A 23,433-nucleotide genomic window follows, 5' to 3' on the forward strand; every position below is an offset into this window, starting at 1 on the left:
TGCTTCAAATTCTGAATAACAGAATTTAAAGATACAGAGCTAAATGAAAATGTTCAAATACATTTTGTCACAGAAGAATTTATTTGTTATGTTACTTTGAGAATAGTAAGTAAATAGATTTTTAAAATTCAGTAACTCCCATTTACATGGACCTTTGTAAAGCATTTCATACAGTGTTGCATACCACTAAATAAACTTTGGTAGTTACAAATACAGGAAATTTAGGGTTGGAGTTGGTTTAAAGAAGGAAAGCAGCCTGGAAGGGTTAGCAGAAAGTTTTCAGCTGGTGGGATATTAGCGATTTCCCAGATCTTTGGGGTGCATTTTCAGCATTTACCTGTGTTGAAGTGTCATGTATGTGCTATGGCATCCTCTGCTGGAAATTGTGGAGAGATGCTGTAGCTCTTCCCTGGCCTCCCCATTCCCACTCTCCTGTATGAGGAGAGGTTTTGGAGAGGCAGAAGGAGTGTAAATGCTCTGGCCCAGAGCGTGGGTTGGGCGTGATGCAGAGGAGTGCACACACAGGTTCAGGAGCCAGGAGCTGTGACGGGGAACGGGGATGTGGGACACAGCTGTGAGAGGGAGATTTGGGTGCAGATTGTTCAGGGCCTGTGGGAGTAGGAGAGTCCATGTGAGTCCTGTAGGCTCAGTCATGTGCTTTGTAGCAACTTGTGACACAAGACTGAAGCTTTCCAGAAGAGCTTCTTGCTGGGGTAGTTAATTTACTTCTGTGTGTGCTACCAGTCTGTATCCTTTGGCTGGGAGATGCTGGGAGTGGGGAAATCCTTCCAGGACAGGATTTGGCAGTCTACTGGCAATATTGTCACTTGTTTATTTATGAAAATGCAGTGGAAGGCTGTTGATGAGAAGTTCAAAATCTCGATGCATCTGTTGTTCAGGGGTTACACAGGTGATGTAGGAGGCTCAGAATGGGCAGATAGTGAATTCTTTCTCCCAAAGAAGCTGGAGTAGAAGCTTTTTGGATGTCCCATTCCCAGGTGCAGCATGTGGCTGTGCTGCTGAGCTCTTTTTGCTTATGAGCAAATAGATGGAGAGGCCCAAACCTTGTGATACGTGTTTGTGCTGAACTGAGCCATCCTGCCTTGCTTATTCTGACAGGGAACCAGCTGAGCAATTTGGTGGTTTTCCTCATGGGGGTGGGAGATGAAGGAAGTGAGCATGTTGTGTAGGGTAATGATGCAGTGATGAGAATGAATTGTGCACACCAGACACCTGCTGCTGACAACTTTGACCAGCTCAACACATTTCTCAGGTGAAGTCAGTGCTGCCTCTGCAGTGATGATGGATGTGTTTGCTGTTTGCTGGCCAGAGCCAGCCGAGGACTTGTGGGGCTTGTCACTGAATCAAATCCTCCTCAGAGCAATCTTTGCAATCCTGGGCTAAAGCAGTGTGTTCCTGATGGTCGCAGGTGAAATCCAGCTGAGGGGTGGTTTGGTGAGGAGGGCAGAGCTTACCTGCTGTGTGTGGCTGCCAGGAGCGTCAGGACTGTACAGCCGGGGCAGCCCCATGAGCTGCACACACAGGAGGGGATTGGCTTGCCCTGGGCTCCCTGCCATGGCTCTCTTGGTACAGACCCCCACCCTGGGTTCTTTCTTGTGAAACAGGGTGTTGTTACGAGGCCATCTGCTTTGGGCACCAGGATGTGGGGATCCTTGTCCCCAGTCCAACTCAGAGTAGGTGGAGTCGTGTGGCTGTTGCTGCTGGCAGCAGCAGATGTTCCTGGTGGGTGCTTTTTCTTTTCAGTTGTGTTTGAGTGCTTGAGGGTGTGATGGACAATGGAAGAGGCGTCTGGATTGTTCGTCTCTGCCCATTTGCAGGATTCTTGTGTCTCTGGTCTATATCTGCCAGCTTTGGGGGGTTTAATGCCCCAGTAGAGCTGCTGGGGGGATGCATGGTGTTCACCCTGAGCAGTGGGACTCACCAGGTTGTTTCTGTTCTCTGCTGCTTGGCTGTGTTGCTGCTGAGGCTTACCTTGGCTCCTGCCTTCGCTGGGTCATGAGGGGAAAGACAGGTTTTATGACTGTGGCTTCAAAAGGTGAAATAATTCAGGTCCATAGGTGAACCCAGAGTCTGAGCACTTCCTGTGTGTTTGGTTTGCACCTGGTTGAAAAGGTAAGAGAGTGAATTAGAACAGAGTTCTGCTTTGGTAACTAGTTGTGAGCAATGTGTGCTGCTCTGGAAGGGTATGTATGAATGTTTTATTTGTTACTTAAGGCTTCATGTCTAGGAAATGCAGATTGGTGCTCAGGTTAGAGGGAAGCATGGTCAGGAAGAGCAGCTCATAACTGAATAGCAACTGGGTGCATGCTGCATCCTGTGGGGAAGAATTGCTTGATAAAAACCAACAATTAAAGGTCAGGATTTGCATTTTGTTGGCATTAGGAGGAGAATTGTGAGGAAGTTAGTCTGGCTTGAGCTATGACACCACCAGCAGATGTCTGCCAGGCTGTAAGTGCAAAGAGCATGTGCTTTGTCTGTCTCTAGTGATTGCAGCCTGTCAAAGTAAGTAACAGCTGGGGGTAGAGAAAGCAAGACAGAGAAATGGAGTGAGATGTCTGGAGACAACACAGTGTTCTGAAGTTGGGATCATGATGCTGCTCTTCTCAATGTTTTAGCACCAGAATGTGGTTTAAAATCCTGCTTTGCAGATGGTTGAAGACTCCAGGAATATTGAAAGGGAAAGAAGGAGGAGAATGACCAAATACCAATTTTATTGTGTTTCCAGGAAGGACAGTATGTAGAAGATCTCTGAGGTGAAATGGCCAGGTAAGTGGAGCAGCAAGTTTTGGGTTGTGTGTAATGTTTCAGCCTTACTGTTCTTTCCTGTCTGTGTTGAGCTGTGGTTTGCTCAAGTCCATGGCTCATAGTGAAAACTAAAATAGGGGCTTTTAGAGTTTGAAGGCTCAGGATTCTAAAAATAGGTTTCTTGCTCAGACATGTAATTCAGGGTGGGATTCACCTATGACTCAAACTATTAAAGTCTTAGTGCCCAGTCCAAACCCATCAGTAAGAGCCTTCTGAGGACATCTGTTCCTAAAGCCTGAGATGTACTGCTCAGAGAGGTGCCTGGCTCTCACTGTTGGCTACAGGGCCCTTCATCTGTGTAGTTTAAATGAGACACGAAGCTTCCAGAAAGCAAAGGTAAGTGCACCTTGCACACCTGGGTGCCAGGACCTCTGCACCTGCAAAAGTCTGGCTGCTCCTGACGTGGGTTTTAAGCATCTTACAGGGGGATGTTACAGCTTCCTCCCCAAACTGAATCCTGTGAAGTTTGCATCTGGAAAACATCCAACACAGTGAGGTGGGACACGCTGCAGAATTGCCCAGGCTGGTGGAGGCCCAAGGTAAAGAGTCCCTGAGGCACCTCTGCACCCTGTGCTATGCATGGCTGGGGGCTGATGGGGTCTGCAGGGCACTGGGGTGGTGGGGGGTAATCTAAACTGGCCCTGAGGGACCAGCAAAGGTGCAGATGCAACTTACAGGCAACCTGCAAGAGACCCAGAGAGGGCCTGGAGTGCCAGGACAAGGGACAGTGGCTTACCACTGCCAGAGGGCAGGGTTACATGGGATATTAGGAAGAAATTCTTGGCTATGAGGTGGGCAGGCCCTGGCTCAGGGTGCCCAGAGCAGCTGTGGCTGCCCCTGGATCCCTGGCAGTGCCCAAAGCCAGGCTTAAAGGGGCTTGGAGCAGCCTGGGATGGTGTGAGGTGTCCCTGCTTCTCAGGATCTCCTCTGGTCAAGGTGACCCCGAGATGTATTAAAGTCTCTTTTCCCCAACCCAGCTGTTGAAGAAGGAATCAGAAGTCTTCGGCTGTAGTTCTTCAGGTTGTTTGTTTCTTATCTAAAACATTTTCTGTCTGGCTTGCTGAGGTCTGTTTTGCAGGTCAGTCTGAGGCACACCACCCTCCCATGGGGCTGGTGTTGTCTTTTATACTATAAACTTTGTATTTGATATTTACAGTTATGTTCTAATACCTACCACCTATGTTAGACAGTGACTTTCTACTTTACACCAATCCCAAAGTGCCCCCATCACCAAGAAGATGGAGGCTAGGAAGAACAAGGAAGAAGAACAAGACAATGCCCAAATCCCTCCATCTTGCCTCCTAGACCCCTATAGTAAAATCCCCAAAATTTCTCTTTTCACCCTATAACTACTGCTATTATGCTGTCTAAACTTTTGTGACCTTTAGTTCTTCATACGAAGGTGGTAATTTGTTCCATGGGTCGAACTCAAAGCTGCAGGGGTCTTTGGCTGAATGCCAGGGTCTCTGACCCCCCTGCCAGGGATTCAAAGAGACATCCTGGGCTCCGACACCTGCACACAGTGTGGGATGAGATTCTCTGCATGTGAACAGTGAATGGCAATTTATGAGCTAGATCTGAACTGCTAACTCTTGTACAGTTTGCAAATGGTCCCAGGAGCACAGGTCCTGATGTGCCTCGTGTGCTCCTGTGGCACCACGTCCTGCCCTGCCCTGCCCTGGGCTGGGCTGTGTGGAACCCTGGGTGATGCACTGAGCTGCACCTGCCTGCAGGAGGCACTGAAATAATTCATTCAGATCTTCTAGAAAGTTTTATTATCACTTCAGTCAAAATTAGGAGTTCCTCAAGGAAACAAATGCATTACAGTGAATTGGAAAAGGAGAGGCAGAAAACACATCCCCAGGGAGGCACTCACTCCTTAGAGGAGCATTTAGTGGAAATTATATGCTGTGATTGTCAAAAAAAACCCTTACTTTAGCCATATCTGTCATTCAGGGCTGTTTTGAAAATCTGGTTTTACAGAGAAACCTGTGGTTTTAATAGATTTAAATAATTGCCTTCAAAATTTTTTGTGGAAGGGACTTTTCAAAATTATTCTAGAAAACTTGCAGACTAATTTTGAAGTAGTAGTATTCTACTACTAGTAGTAGTAATACTTTAAATTAAAAGAGAGTTTGGGGCTGCTTTTCACATCTGTTGTTTGGATTGTATTTTGCCACATGCTACAGCATTGACTTATTTTGTTATTTTTTTCAGTTTTAGTAAAACACAAACCAAGGTGCATTGTGATCCGAAGGAAGGATGTCAGCAGCGCTCTGCTGACAGTGCCCTTCCAACTCCATTTATACATCCTAAAAAGGTGTGAAAATAATATAAAAGTGAAAGTCTCTGATCAAAACTCATCATTTTATGAATTCAGATATGTAAAAATAATTTGTTCTCTGGAAGACTGCTGATAACATGGAAATGAACCAGTCTGTAGGATCGAGGCAAATTATCCATGGGCTTGTAGGAACAAGCCAATGACTTTTGGATAAAGTATACACTCAAGTCATTCTGTTCAATGAAAATTCACTTTATGGCCAGTCACATCCTCAAATTCCCAAATACCATTGCAGAAATGTCATTCCCCAGTCAAGGCTCATGTGGCCAACAGGTGGGTTTTCTGTCCCTCTGTCTGGGAAGTGCCCCAAAACCAACAGCTGCTTCAGCTTTTCCTTTTGCTTAATAACCACAGACCCCATAAATATCTTCCACATGGATTTTAGTTCACCAGAGTAGCTTTCCTTCAATGTTTTTTCCTTCAATTTTTTTCAGGAAAATAACACTTGTATAACAGCCAAATTCCTTCACCCAGTTGCTCTCCAACTTTATTATAATATCATACACAGCAGCCATAACCCAGGGATCACCTGTATTACCATAGCAGCTAAGATTTTTGTTTATAAGGAAAACAAGGATTCCCAAGGAAGAAGTACAGGTTTGAGCTTGTGTGCTTTCTGTACCCCAGATTTCTGTGCTGTAGTGTGTGCCTTGCACTGCCTGTACTTCTCTAATTGCATGGAAATAACAGAGAGATTTTCAGTGCTAGAACAGAGAGAGGCACCTCTTCTTCTTACTGATGCCTGGGAAAATAGTTTATAAGACTTTGAAGGTGCAGTGTGTCAGTCAGTAGAATTTAATTATGGAACCACAGGATCTCCTGAGCTGGGAGGGACCCTCAGGGATGCTCAGCCCAGCCCCTGTCCCTGCCCAGCCACCCCAACAAGCCCACCCTGAGCACCCCTGGCAGCGCTGTCCAAACGCTCCTGCAGCTCTGGCAGCCTTGGGGCCGGGACCATTCCCTGGGCAGCCTGGGCAGTGCCAGCACCCTTCTTTTCACCTTTTTTGAGGCTGTATAGACGAGTTTGTTTGCCAAGGAAGACCCCTCAGGTTTCCTGATGTGGGACACGTGGAACTTCACCTCCTTCCCATCCTGGTCTCCTGAATACAGTTGGTACAGAATAAAACTCCTCCAGGTGGTGCCCACTGACTTTGTCTAGACTCTGCTACTTTCTCATCTTCTAGAAATCTCTTGTTCCTCGCCCCTGATGAGTTTGTGTTGCTCTCTACAAAAGCCCTGCTGGCATTCTGGGGTTCCATGGGTGTCACCAGCTCTCAGGGGTGGCACAGGTAGGCTGCTGTTCCCCCCGGAGCAGCAGATAAACACTGGTGTCAGTGTTTCCTAAGCAGCAGATTATTGAAAACACAGGTGGGGTTGGGATGGTGCCATCCCAAAGGCATAGTCTGGAGCAGTGGGCCCCTCACCAGCTGGGCCATCCCATAAATCTGCTTCATTTACTTTTCTGCAATTTCCACCCTGTTAAAGGTGTTCAGGTGCCTCTCCTGTACCTGTGTGCAGTGCTGAAGATGGACTGTCCTTGCTGCCTTTGGGTTTTCCCCATCAATAACAATGCCTTCCTCTATACCAGACCACAAATTGATTTTCAGAAGCACCTGAATTATTTTTTTTTCCCTTGTTTTATCCTGTTAGAGGGCACAGTGATGACAGCCCAGTTTTGAGGCTGCTGGACTCAAAGGTCTCCCTTGCTGTATTTGTCACAAGGACAAGGCTATGTGGACTCCAGCATGACACTTAACCTTATTAGCACCAAAATACTTCCTGCTGATTTCCACAATCAAAACATCTCTGCTAATGTGAATCTCACCAGATGGTAAGAGATATTACCAACACTTTCAAGGCCAGGTTGAGCAGGGCTTGGAGCAGCCTGATCTACTGGATGGTGTCCCTGCCCATGGGAGATGAGCTTTAAGTTCCTTTCCAATCCAGCCATTCTGGGACTGATAAAGCACAGGACTTGCAGCTCCTGGGGTGAGTTGTACAGGGTGGGATTGGCTTCACCAGCTCTAGATTTATTACTGTGATATTCAGTTTTTTCAGTAATATTTTTTCTTTGTTGCAGTGAGCTCAAGGATGTGCTGTTTAAGTAGTTTCAGTATGACCTGCAGTTTCTGGGGCAGGGGATAAAGTGATCTGGTCTGCAGCAGCCAGAGCCCAGTGATGGGAGTGACTGCCCAAAGGCTCATCCTCCAGCCCCAGCACTCACTCAAGGACCTTTGCTGTGGATGTTGCATCTTGCCTTTTGTTGTAGGGTTAATTGTGTGCTGTAATATCCAGAGCTCATTAATGAGAGGAGAGTGGAAGTGAAATGGGGCTCATCTCTGCTGCCTGTGCTGGTGTCCGTGCTGGTTGGCCTGGACTCATCCAGGGAGGGATGTGGGTGCTCCCATGCACCAGTGACTGACCAAACAGGTCTCATAATTCTGCCTGTTTTAATTACTGTGTTGGAGCAGGTGCACTGGAGGTGTCTGTCCAGCTGTGTCTGCGGGGTGTGGCTATCTTGCAGACTGACTGAATGCTCGGTCCTTGTGCAGAGCTGGGGCTGCCTGGAGCCTCCCCAGTGTTCACCAGCATCTCCCAGGGGGTGTGGGTGGCTGGGCTCACTGCTGCTATAGAGGAACAACCACGAAGCCCTTCAGAGCCAGTGATGCTGAACCAGCGTGTGATGTATCAAAGTGATCATGAATGATGTGGGAAGGAGGGAGGGATGTCTGGGGAAGCTGCAGAGATTGATTTGAAATGTGATTATTTTTGTGAATGATGTGACTGCTCCTTGAAGAGCAGTTGGGCTGTAATGTTTAAGAAGGTATTAATTGACCTCACCAAGGAGAAAGGGTGAAAAAGGCCAAAGTTAGCAGCAGTGTCTCAAGCTTATGTTGCCCAGGATTCTACTTATGCGACGGCTTTTGTAAGTTAAAAGAAGACAATTTTTGTGCAAAAGGTGGTTTATGATATTTAATAGTTTCTGCTTTTCATTTGGCAAAACAAATGAATATTTCTTCTAAATTAAAAAAAAATTTACAACCTCTGACTTCAGCTGGAAAGAATTCTGCACAGAAAATGTTTTCTTTATGTACAGTTGGAGAACAGTTCAGTGATGTGAGTGGGGGTCTGAGCTGTGTTACCATTCCCAATTCTATGTCAGGAAAGATCAAGAAGGAGAAAAGGAATGAGTTGACATTTTGAGAGACAAATTAATTCACTGACATGAATTGTTGGAATAAAAGGCTTTTGTGTAGAAGGCTGCCCTGGGAAGCCTGGATTTTAAGGCTGTAATTGGAATTTGAGCTTGGGGACAGATCCTTAGCTGGGACAATCAGCACAGTGCAGTTAGGCCTGGTTAATTAGTTCTCTGTAATAAAACAGCTGTAGAAACAGGTGTACAGATGGGCCGGCCTTCCTTCCAGCCAGTGGATCCCACTGTCCCTGAGAGAGTGCAACAGCTCAGTCATCCTGTCTGTAACCTGACAGCTGGGAAATCCAGTTATGTCCAACTTGGATTTTGATCTCGAGACAAAAATTCACTTAATCTTAGTTTTTAGATGAGAATGCAGTAGTAAAATAAAAAGCATTGATTAAAAAAAATTAATCTCTATAATAAGGAAAACAAAAGCTTCTGGAGCACAGCCTGGCCTCCAGGGAAGAGCTGCTGGCCAGAGGGTTCAGTGTTATGTCCCATTCCTACTGCATTCTCACCAAATCCAATCTGCTGATACCTGCTCACATGCCTAGCTTTCAAAAATAGGTGAGCTTGGAAAAATGGGAGTTATAAATCCTTCAAACCCAGCCATTTAAGACAGGGCAGTGAGCTCCCAGCTGTGTCCTCAGGTGCAGGGAGGAGCTGGCTCCCTGCCCCAGTGGCAGAACCATGCTCTTTGGGTGCCTGCTGGGAATCCCACAATCTTAAAAGCGTAAGAGAGGATTTTCCCACTTTTTGTGCCAAGTAAGGCCTTCATCTTGCAGAGCATCCATATGCGACACTCACAATGTCAGTGTTTAGCACCAAGATGCCATTTCTGGGAGCAGGAATGCTGTTATCTACACCTGGCAGATGTTATAGTGAACTCCTGTCTGATCCAACAGGGTTTCCTCCGTCATTTCAATCCCGTTGTCTTTGGGATGCAGGTGTGAGGTTTCTGAAGAAGGAAACTTGTCTGTGTTGCTCACTGGGTTTTGCTGCAAAAAGCAAAGAGCAGGGTTTTAATTTCTGGAGTGAGCAGGTGCCTTGTGCCTGTCCTGCTATGTTCCACGACCCCCTGCCCTCCCACCGTGCCGCACGTACCGGGGGGGGCTTTGGGGCAAAGTCCTTCTCGCAGACGTGAGCTATGATGCCAGCAGCCAGCGCGTCCCCGAGGACGTTGGTCATCGTTCGCAGCCGGTCCCTGCGGGGAGACAGTGCCAGGATGCAGGGGGTGGCCACAGCCAGTGTGCCCAGGGTGTTGATGGCTTTGGAACACGTCAGCCCCCATCCTCAGTGTCCCTCCCACTGGTGTTAACAAGTGCTGTGTTGGTTTTGGAGATGCGGAGAGAAGATGGTCCCTATGTGAGCCCGGTGCTGGGGCAGCATTTGTCTGACCCTGCTTTGTGAGCAGTGCAGGGACCTGCCAGGGCCACCTCCCAAAGTGGGACAGGCACTGTTGTGCTAAGTGCAGGGAGAGCTGCCTCAGCAAGTCATAAAGCTCCTTGAGATGCCTCTCGAGAAGAAATCCTGCAGATCCAGCCACTGGTCCTCTCTTGTCTACACAGGCACCTCTCACATTAGTAGAAGGTGCCAGCAGCGCTGGGTACTCTGTGATGCTGGAAGGTTCAACTGGTGATGTGCTAACCTTCCTTTGTTGGGGGAAAGAAAAGTGGGAAGGAAAGAGAAAAGCAGCCTTGATACTTGGCACTGTTCCCTCTTTTCCCTGGGGGGCTGGAAAGTACAAACCAGCCACCCTCATGTCACTTCCCTAACTCAGCATCTGCTCTGTGGTTTCTCACCTAATGACTCACTTTGTTTTTATCTTAGTACTTTAGAATGGCACATTTCACAAGCTGTGAGTTTATTTGTCTGTGACAAGTGTAATCCAGCATCAGTTTCTGTCTTGAGAGCAGTCTGGTTACATCCAAGATGAAGATACATCACCATGAATTGACACAGGGCACTACCCACAGCAGTGGCCTGGAGAGCACTTACAGAGCCCAGTCGACGGCGATGATGAGGGTGATGTCCTCGGTGGGCAACCCCACGGAGGTGAGCACGATGACCATGGTGACGAGCCCGGACTGTGGGATCCCAGCAGCCCCAACGCTGGCTGCTGAGGCTGTGATGCTGCAAAGAGAAGGTGGCTGTGCAATTCAAACTAGTGTGTTTGCATGGCAGAGTAAGTTATTGCTGTGTGGAAGGACTGGATTTGATCGGACTTCCTCCACCCTCCTGCTCCCAGGTGCTATCACAAATTCCTCTGTGCTCCCCCCTGCCTTCAGGGTAGGGACTCCCTCATTAAAATTACTAAATATTTGCAAATGTACTTAATTATTATTTAGTTACATGCTTTATTTCCCTGCTTATAAAATGAGAATATCCCATTCCTGAAAGGGAGTATGTGACACCTGCACAAATCCTTCTGTGCTCAGCCCTGCAGTGCTGACCTGCTCCAGCCACATGTCTGTGCAGCTAGGCTTTTCCCTACAGGCAAAGTCCTTGACTTGCAGCAGATTCAGGGGCGCAGAGCCAGCCCAGCTTTCCCTGGCACACACCATAGGGACTGGGACATGCTGCTCCCTCCCCTGCTCCTCAGCTTCCCAGCAAAGGTCACTGTGCATTAACAAGATCTCTGCAAACAGGAAAAATGCAAGAGGTTGTCCTAATGTCCATAAATAGGAATAGAGAGAAATAATCTGGCTGCGGCAGAGAAACTTCTACCTGATAGTTATAATTTGTCCCAAATCCAGCTCATACTCGTTGACCTGGGCGATGAAGATGGCAGCGACAGCCTCGTAGAGCGCGGTGCCGTCCATGTTGATGGTGGCCCCGACGGGGAGCACGAAGCGCGCCACGCGCCTGTCGATGCCGTTGTTCTCCAGGAGACACTTGAGGGTGATGGGCAGGGTGGCTGAGCTGCAGGACAAGAAACAAGCAGTAATTGCAGTTTGTATTGAGCTTTGTAAGCTGCAGTCAGTGTGATGGGACAGAAATACCACAATATCACTGTGCATGCCACAATATCACTGTAGCAATGAAAATCTCTTCCGCTCTCACCACCCGGGGAAGAGACATTATCAGCAAAGTGGGCTACAGGCTGAGAGAGAAATTGTCAGAATGCTATTTCACTGGCTGAAGGCACCACTTTAATGACCTGTGTGCCATGGCTGCAGCTCTCTTGACCATCCCTGGTGCTCTCATTAATCCTGCAGCACCTCCTGGAGTGTGGGACTGTGCCGGCACTGGCTGAGTTGGGGTCCAGCCAGACCCCCCGTTGTCCTCACTGTCTCCTCCATGAGGGATGCCTGCCTCAGCTTCTGCAACCCTGACCTCTCTCTCTTGTTTCTGTCTAGCATGAAGATGACAACTGTCCCACAGGAACTGGGGTGAGGAATGGAGGAAGAACAACAGGTTGAAGAAAGGAAACCACAGAAAAGAAGCCCATGGGATTGTAACAGACTCTGGGAGGCGGGGACTGCATTTGGGAAGGGCTCTGGATGCAGAGCAATGGCCCCAGCCCACAGACCATGGGGCTGGCACAAGGAGCAGGGTGTTCTCTCTGTGACAGTTCTCCCTCCCTTAGCTGGCTGCAGAACAGAGGGAGGAGAAGCCTGATGGAGACAGAGCCGGAGATCCAGGTTCAGGAGGAGACCAGGGTATTAAGAGTTGCAGAAGCAAGAATTGCAGCAGTGGGCATTGGGGAAGGGAGGCACAGTCCAGGTGGTTTTGGGATTATGTGGACAAGCAGCAGAGAGGCCAGAAAAACCCTTTGCCTGGTCAGATGTGCTCCAGGAAAATGTTTGAATTTGTGTCTCCTGGAAAGGATGCTAATTTATAGTGTGAAGTTTTTTTCATTGTTATAAGGAATGTATTTCAATGAAAATAGAATAGGTAAATATAATGTAAAATGATGAAAATATTTCCGAAGTAGGCAAGATTTTTCCATGGATGAACTTGGGATACACTGTAGTTGATTTTAGATTGTCAGTAAAGTGTTCAGAAGAGCTTTTGGTGTTTCCAGTTAAACTCCAGGATCATAACCCCCTGCAGTTTATAAAGCACCTACAACAGTCCCGGTTTGAATTAATGGAAAGAAAACTGCAGCAATCAAATGAAGTGTGCACACACACACAAAAAAACCATTGGTGGTTTGCCCTGGGAAAACCCTGGGACAGGGTGAGTGGAAGAGCACCATGAGCTGCCTGGGTTGGCCAGCCAGGGCAGGGCCAAGCATCTGCTTCCTCCTGAAAGCAGGAGCATTCCCATTTCAAATAGTGCTGGAGCACAGTTTTGAGTTACACCTGTACCCCCAGAGCTCACCTGGCCGGACACAGCCATGTCTCCCTGGCTAAAGCAGATCCCTGCTCTGCAGTAGCCACAGGTTCCAGCCATGTTTTCCTACCTGGAAGATGTAGCTAAGGCGATCAGCAAGGCTTGCAGTATCCCCTGAATGAAAGCAAAGGGGTTTTTCTTGGTGATGAGCACAAAAAGCAGAGGTAAGAGGATGATTCCATGCAAGGCAAGCCCTGACACTACTGTAATGACATACAGTCCCAGCTTCTGTCCAATAACCGATGGATCTTCCATCTCCAAGATCTTTCCAGCTATGAGAAATACAATGCCAAAGGGGAAGTACCTGCAAAGAAGAAGCATAAAAAGTTATGAGGATGCAGCAATCACTGTAGCACTGCAGATAGACATGGCAGTGTTTGGTACTCTGCAGTACAGTTGTACAGAAACAAATTCAGTGCTCACAGCAGACACTTGCAGATGTGTGACTGGCATTGCCATTAGAGAGAAAGAAAATCAATCAATCAATGAATCAATCAAAACCAGATTTACCAAACGGCCATCGAGACAATTTTCATAACTGCTTCATTCAGACACTGGCACACGTTAACCAGCGGGGCTCCTCGCTCGCCCATTTTTCCCAGGAGAAGTCCTGCAAGCAAGCACAGCAGGTTACTTGGGAGCAGCACGTGACAGGCCAAGTGTCTTGAGGGTCTGCTGGCCACAGAATGGGGGTCACCAGGCAAAACCTGATTTAGTACTGGTTGCCGTGTGCTCTTACAAGTCAGAGCCATTCTCTGTTCCAAGCAAGCACAAGCATCTGGCCTTTTCTCACAAAGCCCCACCAGACCCAAATCCAGGATTTGGACTCTTCCTTGCACAGAAAACAGATAAACTTCACTGCTGCTCAATGCTAGGAGTCATTCCTGGGGTGGATAAACTGTGGATTAGCTGGATTAGGTGGATATCTGGATTGCTATTTGGTAATACAAGAATAATGACCTCTGGAAATAAAAATGGAATTTCAAGGATAAGGTGTGGTAGGGCTCTCTGTAGCTGAGAATGTGATGCTGTGCTGCATCCCTGCCCTGCTGTGGAGTGAAAGGGGCCCCAGCTGCCACAGGGACTGAGCAGTGCTCAGGCCCCACACCCAGTTCCCTCCTGGGCTGGGCTCTTCATTGTTGGTGCCTCACAGGCTGTGCCGTGGTGGTGACAACACATGTGGCTGTACAATGTGATGTCAGGAAGGATCTGAGTGAGTTGCTTAGATACAGGCATTAAGCCTTCTCTCCTGAGTCTGTTTTTTTCCTTTGATGCTGTTGCATTAACCTAATCCAGCCTAATTTTCTGTTGAAGGAATACTAGAGCAGAAATACAGGCTGTGGTTTGAATGGTTGGAAGGGTTATGGTGTCCTGTCTGCCAGTGCTAAACCCCATTGCTTTCACTGGCTGGGAGGCTTTCCAGGAACCCATCAAGCAAAGGGAAAAGGAACCTTTGAGCATTTGCCCATCTTGTTTCCAGCTTGGTGCAAGTCCTTCCTCCTGTGTTGGCTAAAATTCATTTTGAAGCACTCTGTGGGTGTCTGCTTTATCTTGGAAAAGGAGAATATATACAGGATCTTGTCCTGCTTATCCCTCTTCATTCTTCAGGGTTGAGGACTCCAAGAAGCCCTTGGTTGGTGGTTGGATCTCCTGCCTTGCTCAAAAGAGAGATGAGGTGGGGTCACATTAGCCAGAAATGAGACAAGGCTTGGCATGTTTAAATCTCTGCTCTGTGGACATCCATCCAGTATTTGCTAGCCACAACAGCTGCTTTGGAAGAAAGTAATTTCTCTTCAGGTCCTACAGAGCTGATTTAGGAGACATGGCCCAAGTAAACAGACAGATAAGGATGTTAAAGCTCTGGCCTCTCATGGGTTTCAAAAGCAACAGAGAGGCCCTCAGTGACAGTGAAGAACTGTCAGAGCTGGGGCAGCTGTGTGGGGTCACCCCTCACAGCAAAGTCACTCTGGGTACCTAGTGGGTGCTGCATGGATGCCTTGGTCTCAGCACCACAACCTGCCTAGTTTTGGTGTTGGACACAAATACACTGTGAGAGCTCAACCAGCTTCCCCCTGCCCCCCACTGTGCTGCACGGAGGAGGTGATCCCGGTTCCCCAGGGCATGGGACTGTGGTGCCCTGCCTGTCCCTCTCCTGTTTTCTGCCAGTTCAGCCTCTCCTCATAAGGAAAGCCCCCTGGGGGTGTATGAATGCCCTTTATCAAGCTGCCTGTGCCTGGTGCAGGTGATGCTGTGCCAGTCTGTAGCTTCGTGGAGCTCTAATCCTGGGCAAAACATGGGAAGTGCAGGTGGTGGCTGGGGCTGGCTCAGGTGATCTCCCACTGCCTCCTAACTCTGGCTGATCCCACTCCCACGCTGGAGGGGTTGTGGAGTGTCATCTTAGAAGAGAAAAGCAGCTTCTCCTTGCAGGTTTGGCAGGGCTGGAGGGGGCACGTGTCCTGTGGGCATGAGCTCAACAGCTTTCCTGGGTGTCCAAGGTGTGCAGAGGCTGTTGGTGCTGGGACAGGAGATTGCCAGAGACACCTTCTGTCAGTGGCTCTGGCTCTGCCCAGCCTCCCTGTGGCCTCTGAGGTCTCACATTTGGAACTGGCTGCTCCCCGAGGCTCTGACTGCTCCGGTGCTGTGCTGGCTGCGCTGCCTCCACACCTCAAATCCTCTAATTGGCTTTTTGGTTCCTTATACACAAAGTTCAAGCTCCTTGCCCTCACCTCTTAATCTACACATAATCCTGCCACCATGCTCGTCTCACTGCCTCCTACTCTTTTTCCTTTCTGATCCCTCCTTCCTCCCTTTCTCCCTCAGCCTTGTGCCAATGTCCTCTTACGCTTTGAGGCAGCTTCAAGTTCCTTTCAATGACTTTCTCCCCTTTAAACCTCCTCTCTTGCACGTGTCTCTCCACATCCTCTACTCCTTCTTCCTTCCCAAAATTGCTGCCAAGCGCCTTTCCACACAGGACTGCCAGCTGTTCAATGCAGGCTGCTGCCCTACCTCCTTCAGAAAGTCCTTTTGGGAATCCTCATATATTTGTAACAGCACCAAATCTGACCCTGCTGTGACGTCCTGCCTGCTCCGGGGCTGAACACTCAGCATGAAGGCTGTGGGGCTTTGTGGTGAGCTGTGTCCCAGGTAGCCTCTGCAAAATTACACCTCACTTCAGGCTTCATTAAACAGAATCCCCAGTTTATGTAATAGTTTGAAAACCCTCAGGACCCGCACGTGGGCTGTGAAGGAAGTTTGGGATAAAAGCAGCCTTCCCCGTGCCTACACCTTTAGTGAGCTCCACCACAGGTGCTGCTGACAGGAGCCCTGGCACGAGCTCTGTGCTGAGCCCAGTTCCCAGGGACTGGGGCAATGGGAGCTGAGAGAACCTTGTCCCACATCTTTGGCTCTGTAAAGTGTGGTGGCCACAGCAGTGGCACCCTGGGCTGCCCTGGCCCGTGGAGGAGCAGGTACCTATGGTTGCTGAGAAGATGACAATGCCCAGGACATTCATCTCATTGCTGGTCCCAGCCAGGGTCCTGTAGGTCATCTCAGGTGATGGTGTCAGCTCAAGGAACACAGGCCGATGGATTTCAGGGTTCTTGTCATCAGGTGCAAAGTAAATAAAATTGACAGGTTTTCCTGGGATCTTTGGAAATCCAGGAGACTTCACCACTGGAACAAGAACAGTTCGGTACTGGAACAGAAGCAAAGGAGGAGGTTAGTGTGCTGCTGGCATGAGCTCTGTCCTGCCCTCAACACGGAGGCCAAGCCAGCCCTAGGCTGGGTGCTCCTGGAGGTTAAAGGTTTGGTTTCCAGGCGGTGAAAGCCTGGTGGAAACAAGGAGTGAGAGTCAGGCAAGGGGAGCTGTGGCTGTTGGCTGCAGACTGTCCTCAGCTAAGGCTGCAGAGCAGACTTGTGGTGTTGGTGAGCCGGGTCCCTGCGGGATGCCAGCACAGCACTGGGGTCCCTCTGTCCGTCCATCCCTCCTCCTGGCAGCTTTACCGATGCTTTCCCAATGTCGAGAGTTTGCTTATTTTCCCTGTCCCTCCAGCCTACCTGGCCACTCCGTCTGTCCCCTTTGACCACTCTACCTTCCCTCAGGCGTCCCTTCTTTGTGTCCCTTCTTTGTGTCCCTTCTTTGTGTCCCCTTCCCTGCCTGCTGCCGCCCTTCTCAAGCGCTCGGAGCGGTGTGTGCTGCTTCCCTAGAGAGCCTTGCAGGCTGGGGGCAGGCACGGGGGTCCCTGCGAGCTTGTGCCCCCCGACACCCTCCTACCTTCAGGTGCCCGCCCAGGGTGAGTGTGGGGGGATGCAGAGGAAGGGAAGGGGAAGTTCAGGGAAGGGAAGGGGCTCCTGTCCAGGCTGTGGGTGGGCAGAGGCAGCCCCGTGCGGAGCTGAGCACGCAGAGAGGTCAGGGGAACTCACCTGCTGGAACGAAGCTTCAACGAGGTTAGAAGGAAACATGTTTCTGTAAGAGACCAATGACACAGGGTTAAAGTGTGCTATGAGAGCACAGGGAGCATCCTGGGAAGCACTTCTGGTGGGCACAATGTCCAGATGAGGACATGAAAGCCAACAACAGCTTATGACAGCTGTGCAAGCTGAGAGCAAAGAAAGGCTGGAAGGTGAACGCGAAGCAGGGCTGAGAACCATGTGTGAATGGGTTTGGTGGAGAGCCTGAGCCTGGGATGGACATCTGCCATCTGCAGTCCCCTGCTCAGAGCCTGGTCCAGTCAATCCAGTGTCTCCATAAATGGAGATTCTGCCCTAGCCCCTGGGTATTTGCTGCAACCCCTCCCCAGGTAACCCCATCCACGGCCTTAACCCAGCTCTGGGCCAGCTCCAGGCTTGGCATGGCCCAGCTGGGGCTGCAGAGGAGAATCCAAACCTTGCAGGGAACATGACTCTTGTCTGATCTCTGCTGCAGTGCTTCTCTTGGCTGATGGCTTTGGGAGAGCAGGGGCTCTCAGTGACAGAGTGGCCAGAGGGGCATGGCTGGGGGGAAATGAACCCCGTGTTGCTGGTCTTGGAGGTACCAGCACCTGGCCAGCAGTTCTCCTGTTCCCCTTGAGATCTCAGGGTCTTCTGGGAACTCAGAACCTTCTGGGAAGATTTTGTTATCACAACCTTGGCCCTGCTGAATTCCTGTGACACACCTGATTAAATCCAGTAACGCGTCGGCGGAGCTGAGCACCACTTTCCCCACGGAGTAGTTGTCCTTCTGGGCAGCTGCACCAGGATGGATGCTGACCACGAGGATGATCCCCACAGTCACTGCCATGAAGGTTGTCCAAAGGTAGTAGGTGATGGTGATCACCCCCATCTTCCCACAGGCCTTGGAGTCCATGGTGGCCAGCCCAGACATGAGGCTGCAGCACAGAACAGAGTGGTCACTGTCTGCTCCCCAGACTGCACAAGATGCACCCGATGGGCTAAATTTCCAAGGTGGGAGGGGTTTCTGTAGGTTTTTTAAACCAAAGCCTAAGGGCATCACTGAGCTCTTGCACATTCCTGTGCCAGTGCCCACAGGATCTCACACCCAGGAAGAGCTTGTGAGAACCCAAGCTGAGCTGTGAAGGGCAGGAGACACCTCCAAGCCCCTTCTCAAGGTCTGGCTGTGTTTTCTGTTTTCTGTGAGGGGTAAGAAGTTTATGTTCTTAGTTGTTCTTATTTTTATGTTGAATAACTGATGTTGCTCCTTTTTAGTGAGATACTGTTATCTTATATCTCCATTGCCTCCTGCCACTGCTGCATGCCATTGTGAGGAGCAAAGGAAGGTACCTGCAAGGTTCATAAAATCCTGGTGGGAATGGACCCCATGCCCCCAGGAGAGACCTGCAGGTTCAGATTTCATGCACACGTAAGCTTTCCTAAGAAGTAACCCATAAGCTACTTCTCAGCAAAACTGGGCTAAAAATAGAGAGGGCATTACAGGCTGCCCCAGCAGGGAGAGCAGTGCTGGTGGTGGGGACAAGCTGGGTGCAGGACTGGGTTTGCTGAGGCCACTCACTTGGGAGGAACTGCTGACATTCTCAAGGACAGAGAGACCACACAGAGAGACCTGACAAATGTGAGGATTGGGAAATCCCCAGCCGTGAGAATCTGTGAAATGTGAGTGTTTGGGGGCTGCAGTGTGCCCCCCATGCTTACAGACCCACACTGAGCCCCTGCAGAACCCAGCCAAGCCCTGACCCTGAGGCAGGACATAATCGAAGGCTGCAAGGGTCAGTGCCAACCCTGGGACACACAGGCTGAGGTGGTGGTCAGCCCATGGATCCCATTCAGCAGCCACACATCCAGGAGGAGAAAGGCCTTGGAAACTCCAGAGAGCCCAGAAAAGCAACCCTGGCATAGGTGGTGCTTTCCAAGTTGGGGCTTGGGGATCTGCAGATCCCCAGAGCACACCCAGTCCCCTCTGGGATGGTGTATAGGGAAGACTCCACTTCACCCTCATTCAATAATTATAGAAAAATCCCCAGTTTAATCCAACATGAAAGAAAACTCCCAGGAGGCCTCTGCAGACCCTGCACCCACAGACAGCAGAGTGATCAGAGGAGACCACTCAGCAACTGAGCTGCAGGGAGGGCTGAGAGCCAAGGGAAACCCTCAGGCACCTCAGGGAGGGACGTGAAGTACAGACCTCTCTACAAGGGCTGGTACTGAACAGGTCAGGTGTGGCCAGGATAGAGATCACTCCATTCTCAGAAATAACCAGAGGCAAATGGGACAACAAACAAACTCTGACAAACCAGAGAGAAAAGACACATCCTCGAGGGAACAAGGACTTGATCATTTGTGTGTGTCTGATGAGCACATGCCAACATTTTGTTTGGAATATGTTAATCCATACAAGGTTTTCAAGACCTTGCTTAGACCCCAGTGGGACTGCTGGCTCTGTTCCTTATTTCTAGGTCTGTATGGGCCAATAAAATGGGAATTTGCAAACACAGACACATCACTGGGGAATACTTATGATTTTTTACCTGAACTTTCTCAAATCCCTCTAAGAGAATCTGCTTTGAGGTTAAACAGATCCCTCCCTCCCATCACAACCTCCCACAGATGGTCCTGACACCACCAGCTGCCCAAAAGAAGGGAAACACCCCAGCCAGTGCAGGTACCTGAGGTGGGTGCAAGTGCCTACCAAATCCAGGTGAGGATTTGTCGCAGACTGCTGCTGGGAAATCATGGGGTTTGATGAACACCAAGCCATCTGCTTGACTGCCAGGTGCTTGGAGCCAGGATTATTCTCACCACATGCAGTTTTCAGGTAATCTCCTCAATGGGGGGTTACAGGGCAATCTCTTCAACATGATGGAAGGATGGTGCTTTAGAGCAGAAGATGATGTCTTACCTGGAGGTGATCAAGGGCAGGATCAGCATCTTCAGCATCCTCATGAGGAGCTCTCCAGGAAAGGAAAAATACTGCTTCTCCTGCACATAGAGCAGAACATGTGTCAGGTAAATGATTACGGGCTCAAACTTGATCAATTTGCCTTTTTCCCAACCAGACCCAGCTCTGAGCTTGGTTCTGAATGGGCAGCAACTCCTTGAGGCACTCCATGAGGCCATTCTCTGCTGGCCCTTACTGGGAGTTGGCTCAGGGATGGGGAATACTGGCCAGATGGCAAACCTGGCTATAAAGAAGGGAGGAGCATGTGGGGGTTGGTCCCCTCCCAAAAACATTATTGATTCTGTAGCTTCCAGGGAATGCTCCACATGGCCCCACCACTGGCTCCTCCCAAAAGTCATTGCACTCATCATCAGGGAGCAGAGGCTTGGCTGCATCTGATTTGGGGTAAAAGTGCCCCAAAGCTTTTGGTAGCAGCAAAAGGTGGGATTTATCTCATGGCTGCAGGTGGAAAAGATGAACTCAGGGAGAGCCCAGGTGTCTGGCCCATCCATGGGACAACTGTGGTGCCATGGCATCTCTCCACCCCCCACACCCCTCACATGGACATGGGAAAGGGCTGCAGAGACACCCCCAAAGTCTGGATCCCACAGCCATGACCAAGGGGAGAGTGAGGGGTCTGTGGGACCAGCAGCCTGGCCAGCATCCCTCCTCCCCTCTATCCCTATCTCTACCCACCATCCACCCATCCATCCGTCCATCCCTGATCCCCCTATTTTGCTGTGCCACTGTAGAGGTGTCAGGGAGGGATCTGAGTTGGCCCCAAGACAAGAAGGTACTTTTGGTTACTACAGAGTAGCCACCACCTCATGCTGGGGCTGTGAGGGGTGCCAAGGCAGCTGTCCAATTGCTCCCCTGTGCTGTCCCTGCACTGTCCCAGTGTGTGACCTGGACATGGCTGATGTCCCCAGGGAGCTCAGGCAGAGCAGAGCTGTGATGGGCCCAGCTGAGTGCAAGGGGTAATGCCAGATCTGAACAGCATCTCTTTGCTAGGGGGCCTCTCAGCTTTGTGACACTTTCCCATTGCAGGGAGGAAAGCAGGGACTGGCCACCTCTCCAGCTCCCCTCCAGATTTTTTGACAAAAATCTTTACTGGGGACAGTCTCTAGTGGCTGCCAGGCCCACAGCAGAGCTGTGTCAACAGGGCAGGATGGGCTGGAGCAGAGGATGGATAAACTTGATGCATGGCAGGACAAGGGGCTGGAGCCCCAAGACCCTGCCAGCCTCATGCCCAGCTCGGGTGGCTGCTGGGCTCTCACGGGTGTGTGCACTGGGAAGCAGGGAGATTACACCCAGCTTCAATTAAGTAACAAGATCATCCCTGCTGCGCTGATGCTGAAGGGCCTAATTGAAATGACAAGACTTTGCTAAATCCTAATGGGCAACACAGGGATGTTCCAGCATCAGCCGAGCTCTCCTGGAGCACCATTGTCCCTCCTGGGCTCAGCAGCCTGGCTGAGGATCAGGGCTGAGCCCTGGCCCAGCTGCCCCAGTCAGAGATCCCAGCTGGGTGCTTTCGCAGCGCGATGCTCCTGGAAGGGGCCGAGCCAACTGTGCCTTTCTCATGTGTTTTCTCCAATGCATTTGTCTCCTAGGCTCCTGAAATGGAGGTGACTCCTCAAAGCCCTCCAGGCTCCCCACCAGCCCTCTATTTATTTGCTGGGTCCTCTCCAAAGCATGGAAATGTGCTTTGATTTAACACAGCTGGGGAGAGTAATGGGAGGACCCCATCCCTCAAACCCCATCCCTCAAACCCCATCCCCTGGACCCCATCCCTCAGATCCCAATGCTGCTGGTGGTGTTGGGGGAAACCTGAGCATTTAGCCCCTGAGTAAACATTCCCCCCTTTCCCATCCTCACCCCACCTCAAACTCCTGCAGCCCCATGGGGTCCAACCCAGAGCTCCCCACTCTCATTGCAGAGAGGCAGGATTTGTCCTATAGCTTGGGCATTTGTTGACACTTTCTTTGAAAAAAGAAAATAAAAGAGAAAAGAGAAAAAAGCCATGAGCAGAAACCTGCCTTGAGGTAGTTTTCTTGGGCAGAAAGAAAACTTTTGGGGCTTTGCCCATCTGGGACCCTTACTGGCACCAGGGCTTGCCCCCTGCCCCACTCCATCCCCCTCATTCCCATCACCATCCCAGCCAGGCTCACCAGGTCTGTCAGCTCCAGCGCCCGCAGCAGGAACCCCAGGAGGCATCCAGTGACCACCGACAGCATCGAGAGAGTCAAGAGGCCATTTTTGTACCAGAAAGCCCGAACCCCCTTCCAGAGGCGCAGGAGGGCCGTGGCCAGCGAGTGCAGCACAGCTCTTCTGACCCACTCCCACATGGTCGTCCTCAGCCGCCCAGATGATGCCCCTGGGAGCAGCTCCCAGCCCCACTCATGGCCACGGGCCCCGCGGCGCCAGTGGACCCCTGCTCTGTGCCAGGAGCTGAGTGTGCTGGTGGTTAATCCCCAGAACCAAAAGCTTCAGGGATATTTGGGAGCCTTTCCCATAATGGAAAGTGACGTCTTCGACTGGTTAATCTGGGCTTGGCATCCCGCCGTGAGGTGCTGAACCCTCCCAGTTTAACCCTGCAGCCCCTGGGATGGGGGCCAGTGTGCAGGCTGAGAGCAGGGACTCAGCCCCAGAACTTCTCACTGTTCCTGACCCAAAAGCATCCACCAAAAGGTGGATCCTGCCACCAGATCTGGATCCTGCACTAGATTTGTGCTCCCCAGTGGCTGTGAGTGCACCCCAATCCTGCCCCCAACTGTGAGGGCTTCATGAGGGCAGGGTCTGCAAAGGGAAACTTTCTCAGTGAATGACAGAACTTTCCATGGCATCTGCAGACACAGCCCGAGGCACCAACAGGTGATGCTGAACGTTCCCACACAAATATCTGCCCCAACGGATCCAGCCTCTTGCCAGCTCTCCAGGGAAGCTGCCCCAAGGCCAGGAGATGCTGCTGGAGCACCTAGTCCATTATTAATTTAGATATTTTAGAGTATTTCTCTGTCCAGTTTGCCTCCGGTTCAGGACAGGAGTGCCACTGGGGCCAGAGTGTGGTGCAGAACAAAAGGGCAGGTGGGTCCCAGGCTGAAGATGCTCTGGGAATGGGAAAATATTAAAACCTTTATGGGCCTGATTTTATCCCTCTCTCCCCACCCCACCCGCCAAAAAAAAAAAAAAAAAAAAAAAAAAAAAAAAAAAAAAAAAAGCCATAAAACCCTCTTGAACCATTGCTGTATTTTACACAGACAAAACAGAGCTACAGTGACAGTGTGACTGGAGGATCTGGGGCCCCCTGCCCCACGGGACAGGATCTGTGCAGCACCA

General features: G+C 50.2%; 1 protein-coding gene across 1 annotated transcript; it reads right to left on the reverse strand.

The window, feature by feature from the left end:
* Nucleotides 1–4,204: 4,204 nt before the first annotated feature.
* LOC121345998 (excitatory amino acid transporter 5-like) lies at nt 4,205–22,442 on the reverse strand. Its single transcript, XM_041423397.1, has 11 exons — nt 22,266–22,442; nt 20,056–20,135; nt 17,858–18,070; nt 17,127–17,169; nt 16,176–16,398; nt 13,215–13,314; nt 12,775–13,008; nt 11,094–11,288; nt 10,365–10,499; nt 9,471–9,570; nt 4,205–9,364 (listed from the first exon to the last, which is right to left on the reverse strand). Exons 1-11 carry the CDS (start codon nt 22,440–22,442, stop codon nt 9,227–9,229), a joined length of 1,638 nt encoding a protein of 545 aa, XP_041279331.1. The 3' UTR covers nt 4,205–9,226.
* Nucleotides 22,443–23,433: the final 991 nt, after the last annotated feature.

The sequence above is a fragment of the Onychostruthus taczanowskii genome, unplaced genomic scaffold (genome assembly GCF_017590055.1).
Source record: "Onychostruthus taczanowskii isolate IOZ18803 unplaced genomic scaffold, ASM1759005v1 scaffold110, whole genome shotgun sequence".
Lineage (NCBI taxonomy): Eukaryota > Metazoa > Chordata > Aves > Passeriformes > Passeridae > Onychostruthus > Onychostruthus taczanowskii.

What these genes read in the sequence shown, in the direction of transcription:
- LOC121345998 (XM_041423397.1), bottom strand. Translation starts at nt 22,442, where the DNA reads ATGTGGGAGTGGGTCAGAAGAGCTGTGCTGCACTCGCTGGCCACGGCC. An exon ending in CTGCCCTTGATCACCTCCAG is followed by an intron (nt 18,071 to 20,055) that starts GTAAGACATCAT and finishes TCTGTGCTGCAG; the next exon opens with CCTCATGTCTGGGCTGGCCA. An exon ending in TTGAAGCTTCGTTCCAGCAG is followed by an intron (nt 16,399 to 17,126) that starts GTGAGTTCCCCT and finishes CTTCTGTTCCAG; the next exon opens with TACCGAACTGTTCTTGTTCC.